This window comes from Vanessa cardui, chromosome 1 (assembly GCF_905220365.1).
Source record: "Vanessa cardui chromosome 1, ilVanCard2.1, whole genome shotgun sequence".
Taxonomy (NCBI): domain Eukaryota; kingdom Metazoa; phylum Arthropoda; class Insecta; order Lepidoptera; family Nymphalidae; genus Vanessa; species Vanessa cardui.
Window position 1 is genome coordinate 2,948,487 of NC_061123.1, and position 15,100 is coordinate 2,963,586.

The 15,100-nt window shown below is 31.2% G+C and overlaps 1 protein-coding gene across 2 annotated transcripts in view; it reads left to right on the top strand.

Annotated features, from left to right (window-relative positions):
• Positions 1 to 15,100, top strand: part of LOC124532939 (neurogenic protein big brain) — a 74,567-nt gene that overhangs the window by 3,385 nt on the left and 56,082 nt on the right. For both annotated transcript variants that reach the window (XM_047108075.1, XM_047108083.1), the window contains exon 2: positions 4,216 to 4,342. In XM_047108075.1, coding sequence (XP_046964031.1) covers positions 4,216 to 4,342 — 127 coding nt within the window. The remainder of the gene's footprint in view (positions 1 to 4,215; positions 4,343 to 15,100) is intronic.

Here is a 15,100-nt window from a genome sequence, read left to right on the forward strand (position 1 = left end):
AATTTGAACGAATTCCGCATAGAAACGTATGCGCTTTTATAGAACTATTTAAACGTACTCTTGCTGTTATAATTTATGATTTGACCCTTTAATTTTAAATATATGTACAAAGTCTGAGTCGAAATGTTTCTCTGTGTGAAATTGTTATAGTTACATCATTCCATATACATATATGTTTACAAGCCGTAATTTGTGTATGAGATTTTAGTGCTGGTATTATATTGTATTGCACTAACAAGCAGAGAGATCATTGACTGTTTTTAAGCAAATCAAATCAAGCATTTGATATTTCATTCTATTAAGAGCATCGTACACTTGCCAAAATATAAACTATTATGGCAACTTAAATTGTTATAATAATACTGCACTTTGATTATATTACGGGTAAATCACCCCAAACTAGCATAGATAAAATTAGAATAATAAATAAAAAAGATTTTCGTTGCTAAAATAAAAACAGATAGCAAATGTATATTATATACATACCCATAAATCGAATAAAAATAATATTAATAAGAAGCGACGAAAATATAAATAAGATGGCTAAGAGGTTAGAACACATCTTAACTGATGATTGCGTGAAGCAAAACATCGTGAGGAAACCTGCATGTGTCCAATTTCAAGGAAATTTTGTCACACGTGTATTCACGAACCCGCATTGGAGCAGCGTGGTGGAACATGCTCCAAACTTTCTCCTAAAAGGGAAGAGGAAGCAGTGGGAAGCTTACAGGCTGTTACAAAAACATGTCGTGTCTTTGTGAAGGTCACGTTTCTATTAAGTCTTCATACATCGCGGTATAAGCTAGAAACTAATGGTTTGTAACAATGGAAATAAGAAGTATTAATACAACATGTCAGAGTTAAAATCCCGCTTGAGAAGTGGCGGGTTGAGCTATTTCATTCACGTCTGTTTAACTTATTCAGCACAATATAAGAGAAACTTTTATTTATCCAGAGTTGGTTATATGATTCACTTATATTGCTTAAATTTTCTTTGTTATTACAAATCATAAAACTTTAACTTGGTATGTATGTATTTCCATTGAAATTTAAAAGGTTCATCTGGTCGTATAATGTACTTGTACTTTCGCTAGATTTACATAAACTGCTAAAAGATAAAATGTTATTTTAAATATACAAAACTTCGAATGCATCTAATAAAAGTTTATAGTTTTATAATGTAACACGTCAATATACATTTTCGTTATTTTAAGATTAGTCTAAAATATGTAAATGAGGCTAATAAAACAATAGTACGCCTCTTTATGTATACGACATTTTATACAATTTTGGGTATGCATTAGATAAACTACAAAAGGTCCCCTTTCAATTAGTTACCAGCAGAAAATCTAAGTAACATATTTAGTTCCATTTTATTATTATATTTTTGTTCCGCTTGCGCTTTTACATAACCATATTATAAGCTACATTCTTGTAGTTAGAGATGGGGTGATACACAGTACACTACTTTGATATATCAGCTATATTCTTGTGGCATAACATACATACACACACACACACACACACACATATATACACAGTACACTACTATGATACTTACCGTGATACTTACCTTGTCCAAACTTGACTGTACTCGACTACTGGCATGCACAGAATCGAGGCAGACCAAGACTTTCGGGGCATTATAACTGTATCGTTGCAATTACTTTTTAAACTTAAAACAGCCTCCTTCCGAAACCGATACATGAAACAATAACACGGATATGTATATTTTTTACATCTGAATCGTAAACATTATGCATTCGTAGTTGAGCGTTCTCTTTGTATCCCACGAGATTGGTTTTTGTGTGTGGTAATTTTGCTTTATGTTTTATCGCACTGCAGTATGGAGAATTTGCAATTTTTATGTCCCCGAGGTATGACTTTATTTTGTTTCTGTTTTTGTAAATACAACGATATAAACACTATTAATTTATATAATAACAATATTATAGTAATATAAGTGTATTTTATCGTAAGGAGATTTCACAGTATTTCCTAAGATCATATTTAAACATTAAGTGCCTCAAAGTTGCCTATGTTAATTCTTCTTTAAGTTACTGTGCTGCTCAACAGCTGGTCTTGGGTATTGTTCTGTTTTGCAGAGTTGTGACGTTGGAGCACAAATGACAAATTTTCGTCCAGCAGTTAGTGGTGTACTAAAAACGCATTAATTGGTTGAAAAAATCACTTTTCTTACTAATTTTCAGAAAATAGAAATTTATAGAATATGCGTGTGTAGTTTTAATTAATATAATTTGTTTTGTATTAAATAATTACTTTTTATAACTACAATAATCGGTAACAACAAAAAACCAAACACATACATATCTTACTAAAATAACAAATTGACAAAATATGTATGCAACTTTATTAAATTTTATTATGTCTGTTGATGCAGCTCACGATTGCGCTTATAAAAATTTACAACCTGCTTTAATTTATACTTTTAACCCGAAACGGTTATGCAAATGACTCTGGACTTAGCGGTTAAGCTTATGATAAAAGCGTAGGTACATTTAGTTGCAGTTTGATGGTCTATTTCAGTTTCGCCGTTAGTATGAAAATTTTATCGCGTCTATTTTTAAGGTTTACATAAAAATACTGCTTAAATTAGAATTTAATTACGCTTAGGTTATATTGCGCATGAACATAATATTTCAATATATTATCTTACGCTCGCTAATTGCTTGTCAGAAAAGCGGACGGTTTGAAAATAAATATCTCAGACCAGAGAAGAACCCACGAAAGAACCTCAGTGAGAATTTTTTAACAAGAAGAACTTATTTTTATGATATTTATTAATATTTTCTAACTTCCCAAAATTTCTGAACTGATAAATTTTAAACGTTGATTGTAATCCTACTTAATATTATAAATGAGAAAGTTACCGAGGATACATGTATGTTACTCTTTTACGAAAAAGATACTGAAAGGAATTGAAAAGGAGATGAAATTTTACAGTAATATATGTGACACATCAAGATAACACATAGGCATCATATAATGATTTGCTTTGAAGTCGGGGCGGGTCGCTAGTTCTGATATAAAAACTAGTTCTATTTTCAATTGATATGATTACTTTAGGATTTAAGACAGATAGCTACAGCGTTTATACCTGTTTTTAGTATTTAAAGTATGAAGATATCACTTTAAAAGCAAAATTGTATTTTTTACAAAACATATCTTATCAGAATCGACCGAAACATTAATTTTAGTAGTATAAAGAAACATTAGTAAATAACAATAAGTTTATATGTATAATAGCAGTCCTGCAGGATAAAGATAGCATCGACATCAAATGAGTACTTCAAATCGGAATACCTTAGAACATTACTTAAAAAATAACTAAAATACCAGATAAGTCGTATCCACACGACTTAATATTTTTATTTTTACCACAATTGCTTCCGAAATGAGTCCTCTCCAATCCATTAATGCGAGGGTTCCATTGTGACAGCATCTACAGTTATGCGAAGAAAAACTGTTATGTGTATAAGTTACAGTGAGTTCTCATATGAGAGTACATTCGTTTTTACACATTTCAAATATGGAACAGAAAAAATCACATTTAGTTATATAGAAGATTATTGTAACACCGCACCTATAATGTACTAAGTTGTTTATTTTTTGAAATTTAGTTACAGTTTTGTTGAAGTGATAAACCATTCGGAGCACTAGTAATAGAGATTAAAAACCATCGAATCGATTCGTGTCTCTATAAAATATTCTTTATTGGGACAGACGTTGATAAAATTGGCCTTTATTACCGGTGCAATTCGGAAAATTGGAAGGAAGTATCGTTATTTCTAGTTACGGCTGAAAAACGATTCAAATCAAGAATATATTGTTATAAACTGAACTTGGGTGACTGTTACTTTGTTTTAGAATTGAATTAAATATAGTTTAACTATTAAAAACAGCCTGTAAATTCCCACTGCTGGGCTTAAGACCTCCTCTCCCTTTAAGGAGAAGGTTTGGAACATATTCCACCACGCTGTTCCAATGCGGGTTGGTGGAAACTTAGTTAAATTTTAACTATCGGCAATATTTAATTAGTTTTTTTTAACATGTGCATAATATACAAAATGTCTTCACAGTTCGTGTGAGACAGCGTTCAAACAATGTTAAAACTGATTTGTGCTAATTTAAATAAACTGTTATAATTTATAGTCTCATGCTTTAGTATTTCAATTTGTTTTTTTTTTGGCTTAGGCGCACATGTGAACCCGGCTGTCTCCGTAGCACTGTGCGTACGACGACGAGTATCGCCGCTACGGACGGCGCTGTACGTGGCTGCACAGTGTGGAGGCGCCATAGCCGGCTCTGCTGCTATATACGGGTAAGTGTTGAAATCTATGTAAACTAAATAAAAAAAGATCGAAATTTTATTTATTACATTTTTATTTGGAAAATAATAATTAGACAAGCAGTGCAATACAAAAAATATATAGATCTGTATTTAATGAAACATGCTAATAAGAAAGTATAGTAGTTATTTTTGTTTTTAAAAGTACTACTACTACAAGAAACTATAGTATCCCTATAATGTTACATAAGATACTCGTTCAGTTTTAAAACGACGTTAAAAGCGTCTGACAATCAAATTTTTTTTAACCGGATTTAATTAAAGATAACTCAATAGAAAGCCATTATTCAGTCCGATAAAAAATATCATCGATCAGTTGGAAATAGTCGAATTGCATTTAAATTGCAGTTTTTCACTCAAATAATTTATCAGGGTACTGAAGCACGGGCTACTATCTACTGATACGCGATGCTAAGATATTAATGAATTACGAATATTGCGAATAATTTTATATCATACCATCATGAAAGAAAAAAAAATTATTAGACTAAAAATTTATATATAATATAAAAATAATTTATTTGTTATTTATTTAGTTTTGTTTTATATTTAATTGGTTCTTACGCATAGATAGCTCACATTATATAATCTCTATCCTAGTGAAGTATCTAAGCTCAGTAGGTTTCAAAAAGGACCAAATGTAAAGGGGTCTGTAGGCCTTTTACGTAAAAGTTCATGCACTCATCATGAGTAATAATAACATAAATTGACAGACGGCAAGTGTGAGTAAAACTAGGTTACATTTAAATAGGGCGGGAATAACTCTGTGGAACTTTCCAGCGTCATATTCAGGAAATTCCAATGTCTGATGTTCTTTTTCGTTGGTTGGTACTGATTTCAAATATATAATGTATCTTTTTACGGTTTTGACGATAATGATGTGTGGGTATAAATTCAGAAATAATTAAGTATGACTTTTTTTAATTATGTAAATAAACAGTTAAAATATAATAATAAAAAAAGCAAAAAGTGGTTTTGTTTCGTTGAATTTTATTATTTTTGTGTCAGAAAAGTTGCCCTGTGTTCACCCCAGGCAACGTGCTGAATAGTTAGGTCAAATAAATTTAAATAATTCTATTTTTTAGTGTCTGTTACTTAGGTGTATTGTACAAAATGTAGAAAATAACATCCTCATATATTAATTTATATCGATTGCGTTTTACTGAGAACATTTTCAATTTTACAACATTTAAACAAATGTAAATAAACTGACTTAAAATTGTGTATTCATGAGGGCTACTGAGATTTTTTTAGATAAATATTTAAACATTTAATCAGAACAATTGCTTATTTCAAAGTCAAATGAGGGGATTTAGCGTAAACAAACTAATTTCGAGCTGCGAGCTCTTCCCACCACCCTCGACAATTCTATTGTTTTGCGTGAAACAACAACACACTTCAGAGATATTAGTCTAGCTCTTTGAGTATTTACTACAGTCGATTAAATACCATATTTCCAACACTAATTATTATTACTATATGAATGTCTATGTATCTACCCTACGAGTATAAACATGAACGTGAAACTGTTGTTTATAGATAAGTCGAATTCATACATTTAAGTATGCATGGTTCTTTTGTATATAGTATGTACATTATAAATAATATATATATATATATATCAGCTTCATTGACGACCTCCGTGGTAGAGTGGTGTGTACACCGCTTTTCATGGGTACGCCACTCCGAGGTCCCGGGTTCGATTCCCGGCCGAGTCAATGTAGATTATCATTAATTTTCTATGTTGTCTTGGGTCTGGGTGTTTGTGGTACCGTCGTTACTTCTGATTTCCATTACACAAGTGCTTTAGCTACTTACATTGGGATCAAAGTAATGTATGTGATGTTGTCTCTCATATATTGTCTCATAATGATTAAATTAAATTGTTGAAGTTTAGTTAACGATATTAATTGTTTGATGACTTTTTAAACGAACAAAGACCATGTTTTCTGTTATAAATAAAGGTGTCTTTGCGATGATTTCTTCGCCACCGAAAAAAAGATTCATTTTCGGAAAATGTATTAATTCCGAAACTTTATAACAAGCTAGTAAACTTTAGTAATACATAAAATAGGTCAGATATATAAAAAACCAGGGATTTCTTTTTCAATTCTAAAACAAAGTAACAGCCACGCCAGTTCAGTTTATTACAGTATATTATTGATTTGAATTGTTTTTCAGCCGTAACTAGAAACAACGATACTTCCTTCCAATTTTCCAAATTGCACCGGTAATAAAGGCTGCCAATTATCAACGTCTGTCCCAATAAAGAATATTTTATAGAGACACAAATCGATTCGATGGTTTTTAATCTCTATTACTAGTGCTCCGAATGGTTTATCACTTCAACAAAACTGTTCCGGTTCTGTGTGGCGTTAAATCGTCTATATATAACAAAAAGTGCTATCTAGTGAAACATATTTTCGTTTTAATTCTACATAAGAGACTCAAATAAACACATATTTTAGCTTTGTTACAGACAATAAATTAAGGAAAATAAATAATATATACGTAAGCTACTTAAAAAATGTATATCATGTTATTTCTAATTGAAAATACTTATGTTATCATAACAACGTATTAGAATTATTAATTTCAGGATATTTACCATGTTTTTTATTTTTGTTCGGTGGAGCTCAATATTTCGATATTATCTACGAATGTTTTGTTCACGAGAAAAAAACTTATATAACGTATTAGAAAATAATAATAATTATTATATTTCAGGAGAAATGAATGTATGGAAAAAATGTTTTTTGTATATGATTTTTGCTAGGTTAAAAGCAAATTATAAATATAATTATATCAATAGAACTACTCAATTTGTCTGTATAATAAAACGGCTATTACATTTAATAATCCTAAATATAAAAAGGATGAAGGCGATTACTTTAATTAAGTGGATTTATATGGAAATATTTTAGGCTGAAGGTCTAATTAAATTTGTGACGACGGGAAATTTTCGTCCTCTCAAATGAGAGGAACCTGGAAAAGTCAACACTTAATTTAATCAGGAAAAGTGAAATGAGTTTGGGCGTTTTATTTAACTGTTTTATTGCTACATCATTACACTAAATTCGATTTTTAAATTGAATTGAATTTATTTTTAATTCGACAAATGAGGTGGGCTTATAAGCCACCTGAGGTTAAGTGGTCTACGCCAACCATTGACAGTATTAGAAATATTATCAACACTCTGTTCCTGCAATTAAACTGGCATACTCATTGCGAATTTTTTTTTAAATAAACATTAATTAAAAAAAGCATGACCGTTTGGCTGTAGAATAAATTATATGTAGCACCTCTTGAAGTATTTAGACTATTTTTAAATAGATATAAAAACGCTTCGACGAAAACCTTTCATGTTTTAATATTAATATAGGATTCACCGATCGACTTTGGTAACGTGACAAAGCTCAAAAGCACGCGTTATTATTATTTATTTAAATTATCTTATTTATGCTCGAACCATAAATAATATTACAAATATGGGATGAACTTAATTCTCCTTGAGAGTTTTTAATGTGTGATAAATTTTACTAGACTATACTTTTTACTAAGTATTTACAAAGGTGACATTTATGTATATTGACGCTGTTGTTCGCAATAACTTGCCATCCACCTTCGATGATCAAGGTTTAACTATAAATATTATGTGACTTTTTTTCAAATTCCCGTAATATTTTGATAAGCCGACAAATATCAACATAACTATTTCGTACATACATGAATTCGAAAATGGAAAATATAGATTTAAAGTCATGTAAATATTGAAAAAGTCCTTTCGAATTTGCAGCATGTTTGGAAAGTATAATATATGATTTCTTAGCTATTTACATGCAATCACCTGGATACCGATTCCGATGTTTATCGGTACGATAGTATCGATACAATCGTGTTTGAACATGTCTGATGTTTCGATAATAGTTACACATTCCACTAGTCCAAATAATTTGACATGTTTACTCGAGATTATTATGTTGGTTTTGATGATTGAAGTGTTTGTACAATTTGACGTTTTGTATAAAACTTTATCTATCGTATGATGTAAGAGCATTGATGGACTTCCTTTGTGATAAATAAAAAAGTTTTATCTTTGATAAAATGTATGAAACTCAAATTCTAAATTGATCTCATTTACTTTTTAATATTAAACATACATTGCATTTGTATGTTACGTTAAACTTATTAACTGATATTCAAAATAAAAATTACCACCGACTCAAAAAAGATAATATCACAAATTGTAAATAATCATAAAATCTGATACACCTACAATTATTTAAGAGTCAATAGTTCAACAACAATCTGTCTACTAGTAGTTCGATGTTTTTTCTTTGTGTTTTTTTATCGAATCCACTTCTAATACTTGTTTAACTTTTAATTACGTAAATTAAGAAAATTCTTGAGAAGTTTTAACGTTTTGTTTTTATACCGCTAGTAAAGTTTATCAAAATTTCTTAATTAAAGCAATTTGACTAGTCTACAAAATTTGCTATACTTTTCGCCCTCACACGTGAAAATGAGATGGCCCCATTTTTTTGTACTGCCAAATCGTTTTATGGGTTCCGTACAAGGTCGATTAAAGATCTTAATATACAGCATGAAGTTGAATTAAAGGCAATTAAAGGCTTCCGCCTAAGGTAAAAAAATCATATTTCAATAAAGAGACGATTTGTACATAAATTGTTTATTTAAATAAACTAAAATTGCAGAAAATATATTCATCAGTGCATTTATATAACTTAGTTTTAACTTACAGAGATTACAAAATGTCCTATACAAAATAGTTCTGAAACAATAAACTGGATATTACTTTTGTGTTCCGTCGTAAAACTTTTTATTATCTTGAATGGATGATTAAAAAAATATTTAATTAATAACCAAGTCACATGATTTTAAAATGCACACGAGCAAAGTTACGGGACAAGTTGGAACAGTAATTTTGTTTAAGCGAATAAACTCCGTAACGTGTTTTTAAAAAAATAAATGCAATATAAACAGGTTTCCGAGGAGTCGCAACACCAGTTATATTTGTGCATCTGCTGGATACATTTAGGGCGCTATAATTTCATGTTCGCTTCAAAGGTATGAATTCCATCGAAATTACTATTTCGATAATGGATTTTTTATTTTTGAACCACCTATTTAGAGACGTTAATGGGTTGGTAGTTTTTTATTGTGTCGATAAGATAGTTAAGATTAAGATAATGAATTTTAAATGAACAATTGAAATTGTTAATTTAAAATAAAATTCATTCGATATTATCTTTTTCAATTACTTGACCGATGGTCTAATGTAAAAGATAGTAGCTGCCTGTAATAGGGTTGGATTGGGGCCTTTTCTCTTTTGGGTAGCACGTTTTTGTCATACCTGGGGTAGTTAGTAGAAGGAGAGGCGGGTAGTTTACTGTAATCTTAATTTACTATAGGAAACTAATTACACATCTTATTTGTTAATGATATATTACAGAACTATACCTCCGCCTCTTCACAAGAATGAGCTGCGGCTTCTGAAAACCTGTTCAAATACAGGTTGATATTTTGATATACAAACCTAACAATACACTCTCTATAAATTCTACAACCCTAAGACTGTCTAGAATTTTGTAAGAAGATTCAGATCATGTACACTATTGATCTAACGTACGCAATGAAAGTTTTCTACAAAAAAATAGATATACGTGTTACTCGGGTGAAGTCCCGACTCTGATAAGAATAAGAAAACAGCGGTCCTCGGATACGAAAACGAAAATCCCTCGAGATCCGATCGCCCTAATAAGGAAGGCCACTCGTACGGTTACCTGTTCGACTTTACGAACGTTCTTTATTTCATTCAAAAGTATTAGCGTTATCATGAATACCGGCTTATACGCGAGTTTATGAGCCGGAGTTTTTATTCGACGTGATCGTTCAAAAAAAGAATTTCATATTTTATATTGATACATGGAGGATTTACAGAAAGAGGTTTTATGTAATCTTGTCTAATACTCTAATGGACGGGTTTTGTTTAAGGCGTCAGGTTATATTGTGATACTGAGCAGAGTTCAGCTCATTTCATGAATACAAAATGAGAAAAATAGTACAAATATTTTTTCGTCTTTAAATAATTTATATAAAATGTATTTAATAAAATAACTGCAGGTAAATTTGAATCGTCACCATAATTCTTGGCTATATTATTGGTTCGGAATGTCGGTTCTTCCTAGAAGGGCAGACAACTCGGTTATTTCAAGAACGTTTACAATTCGTATAAACCGTAAAAATAATTAATGCTGTGCATTATTGTCTTGTCTATTTATATATAATTATGTTTTATTTATAATATAGTAAATATTAGAAAAGTAACAATTTTGCTCATAAGTTCATAAATTAATTAAAACTATGTATAATAATGTTAATTTGTATGGTGTTTTATAAATTTAATATACTAGTAGGTATATCGTTTATTTCAGTGTTGTGGCGTCTTTTGTTATTATAGTATCATTACTTTATCGTTATATTATTGTTATCATTTAATAAAAATAACATAATCAACAAATAAATCTTTATGTATTTACATCGTAACAAGTCGAACAATTTCATAGTGAAAACAAGTAAAACCTTTTTAATAGCAAGTTTAAAAACATAAAGAATACAAGTATGCACAATTTAGCCATAACCCAACCCCCATTTCTACCTGTTTCTCCTGACTAATCTTGTAATGTATTCCAAACATGCAGAAAGCTTGCAAAGTACGAACAGGCTTATTTAATCTTAATAATTTTTATTTTATTTAAAGTATTAAGTATTAAAAAACTTAATAATTTATTATATATTAATACTTAATATAATATTAAATAATTAATTACGAAAGCTGAGATGGCCCCGTGGTTAGAACGCGTGCATCTTTATCGATGATTGCAGGTTCAATCCAGGCAAGCACCATTATATATATGTGCTTCATTTGTGTTTATAATTCATTTCGTGCTCGGCGGTAAAGGAAAATTCGTGAGGAAACCTGCATGTGTCTAATTTCATCGAAATTCTGCCACATGTGCATTCCACCAACCCGCATTGGAACAGCTTGGTGGAATATGTTCCAATCCCTCTTCGTAATGTAAGAGGAGGCCTTATTCCAGCAGTGGGAAATTTACAGGCTGTTACTTTACTTTACTATTAAGTATTACGGTCTAATAAGCTAGTCCATATTTTATAGTTATTGTAATATTTTATCGCGATATCAGCATACTCGTCGCTTCGCGTTCGAAGCGTGCAATATTAAGGTAGCGTGATATTGAAAACTGATTAAAATTCCACCCGGGCGACGTCAAGAATATAAGTTAGTGAGGAACAAAAGTGTTTTACAGTAATCTATTCGGCGCATCTGCACGCAGTCGTCAAAAAAACAGCCGGAAGCCAGGTGCGATCCACAAATAACTTAGTTTTTGACTTTTGTGTATCGATAGACCGTCAACATTTTGAGTTGTAAACTTAATCGTCACTAAGTTACGTAATATATATATTAATACAGATTCTAGTTTTATTATTCTTTTATTGTATAATTGTAATTAAATATTATGATTACCGATGTAAATGGGCTTTATTTATTCGATTCGTAAAATAAAAATCAAAAATATACTTGATACTGATTTTATAATTCTTACTTACTAACTGCCTTATTAGTCTAGATATTATAAGGCAGCAGACCTCGAGGTCAAAAGTTACCCTAAGTTGGTCTGATTAAAAAAATGTATCGGTTTTTTAGTACCATCACGGCGCCTGACAATAGTACTTACACAAGTGTGTGTGTGTGTGTGTGTGTGTGATCTACACTTGTGTAATATAATTTTCTCTGTGTAGTTAGCTGGTCTCTCTTGAGATCGAAATTGTTTAAGACGACATAATTATACCATGAAAAAGGTCAATGACCGCGGCTTATCATAAAGAATAACCTACTGTCGTTGCTACTGAGTTTATTATCCAACAAATTTGAATTTACCCGGAATTCCAAACAAAGAACTAAAAATCGCCGTCGTATACAGCTAGCAGCTTAATGATCTATAAATTACTTTTTTTAGTTCCGAGATCGTTGGTTTATAAAGTCATTATTTACACAATATCATGAAAAACGATTAAAATTATTTCTTCGTAAAATACAGATTGCATGGTCCAGAGCAGGTAGACCCAGCTATTATTACCGATAGCAAAATATTTTTGGAGCATAATAGGAGAGCCATATTGAATAACGTTTTACAAAGCGAGTCTACTTGAATGGTAGACCAACCTATGACCAGATGGCTCATTCGCTTATGTATTTGTACTAAGAAGATTTTTATTTCATATAATATATCCATGAAATAAGAAGCGAGATGAGTCGAGATGGCCCAGTGGTTAGAACGCGTGCATCTTAACCGATGATTGCGGGTTCAAACCCAGGCAAGCACCGCTGATTTATGTGCTTAATTTGTCTTTATAATTCATCTCGTGCTCAGAGGTGAAGGAAAACATCGTGAGGAAACCTGCATGTGACAAATTTCATAGAAATTCTGCCACATGTGTATTCTACCAACCCGCATCGGAACAGCGTGGTGGAATATGTTCCAAACCTTCTCCTCAAAGGGAGAGGAGGCCTTTAGCCCAGCAGTGGGAATTTACAGGCTGTTGATGAAGAAGCGAGATAGCCCAGTGATCAGCATGCGTGAATTGAATTGCTGGATTCTAACTCAGATAATTTGTTTCTTGTTTTGTTATTTGGTACTCCAAATTTCATGTACTTTGTTAGTGTTTATAATTCATATTGTACTTAAAGGTATATTAAAATATTGTTACAACAGCCTGAAAATTTCCCACTAATGAGCTAAGGCCTCCCCTCCCTTTCGAAGAGAAGGTTTGAATCTTATTCCACCATGCCGTTCCAATGCGGTTTAGTGGAACACACATGTAGCAGAATTTCTATGAAATTAGACACATGCATATTTCCTCACGTAGATTTCCTTCACCGCCGAGTTCTTACCTGTTCTTACCTGGGTTTGAACCCGTAATTATCGGTTAAGATGCACGCGTTCCAACACATGGGACATCTTGGCCCAATATACATATAAATATCGTTAAGAAACCTGCATTTGTCAGAGGATATTGTTACAAGTGTATACACCGAATCACATTGTATCAGAACGCATTGAGCCCAAGACATCTTCAATGTATATACGCACTTTCCCACGTTTTCGATTTTTATAAGCACGGAAACGTAAAACCACTTTCGTCTTTATTAATTAACTTATAAATTAGTTTTACCACATTATGTAGAATAAACATAATATATGTCTGACAGATTATCCAGATAAGAACGAAACAGACTTGTGGAACGACGAGATTCGTTTAATGTTGAGGCAAAACGCCGCTTCTTCGTGCTTTACTGAGAATAAAATAACAATAAATTTGGAATTTAAAATAGTTTAAATTGCTATGGAATGAGATAACCAAATTATACTATAAATTATACCAGATCAATGAAATCGATAGCATCTTGTAAAACATTAAGAAAAAGTCATAAACAGTAAGTCAAGTCACATAATAAGATGTAGGTATTTGGTCGAATGGAACCTCAAAAGCTGATCGTCCGTAACATATATTTATATGTAGATTTATTGATTAATGCTCATTTTATCAGTCAATCAAATCTTACATTAACATTTATTACAAATGCATTTAATTAATTCCTCACGCCTCTATAATGTTTTGATTAAAATATGCATATAGGTATAAATATATATGTATATGTTTATAAATATATACGGTCGGTCTTTACACCTGTCATGTTGATGTCAATATCTGTATGAGTAACATTTGTTAATTTAAAAGTTACACTGAATTATATGGAACCAATAAGACTATAGGAACTTTTCGGCATCATTTATGGGACGAAAATAATATGCGGCTTTAGTTATGTAGTTTTATTTGATATGTTAGCTGTGTTACCACTAGTTCGAGACTCGCTTAGAGAAACTTTTATAGAGCATATTGTCAGGTCTCTTTGTTTGTACATATAGTGTTTTTATATTTATATTTAATCTTCCTAGCTGTTTAATATGCTTGTTCTTTAAGACATTGGCTAAGTTATAAAATGTTATACACTCATGAGATAATGATATATTAGACCATATAGATGTATTAGGACAAGTATGACAATTATTTAGGTATCTAAGTATGTAGATAGATGTTTCATGAATATACTTTTGAGGTGAGGTTTCGTATGGACACGCCAAAAAATCAATTTGGAATACGACACTACTATTACCCGTCATTGTTACCGAACACCTGCTCCATACCATTGTGTTAGTTACATTTACAAAAGCTCTTTCCATTTGTCAAAGCTGCTACAGCTATTGTGAGAAAAAAAATTACCTGCCGTGTTAAAATGTGAGTCATAGTGTAAATGTACGCAATAAATCTGGATAGATGTTGCCAAGGTTGACATTCACTGGCTGGACAGTAAAATTTCTTTAAAAAAAAAAAAACAATAATGCAACCTTCTTTGTAAAGCTATACCTATATATACTAATCAGTATTTGTCATTTCCTAGGAAACGAACTATTTTAAAAATAGAACTTTCATTATACTTTTTATACATATGCATTTCAAAATTTAAAGTTTGTTTTCAATTAGCGAGCAAAACCGTGAAATGAATAAAACAAGAGTCGGTAACAACAATTTTAACTTTATGTCAGTAATCTAAATCAACACAACTCG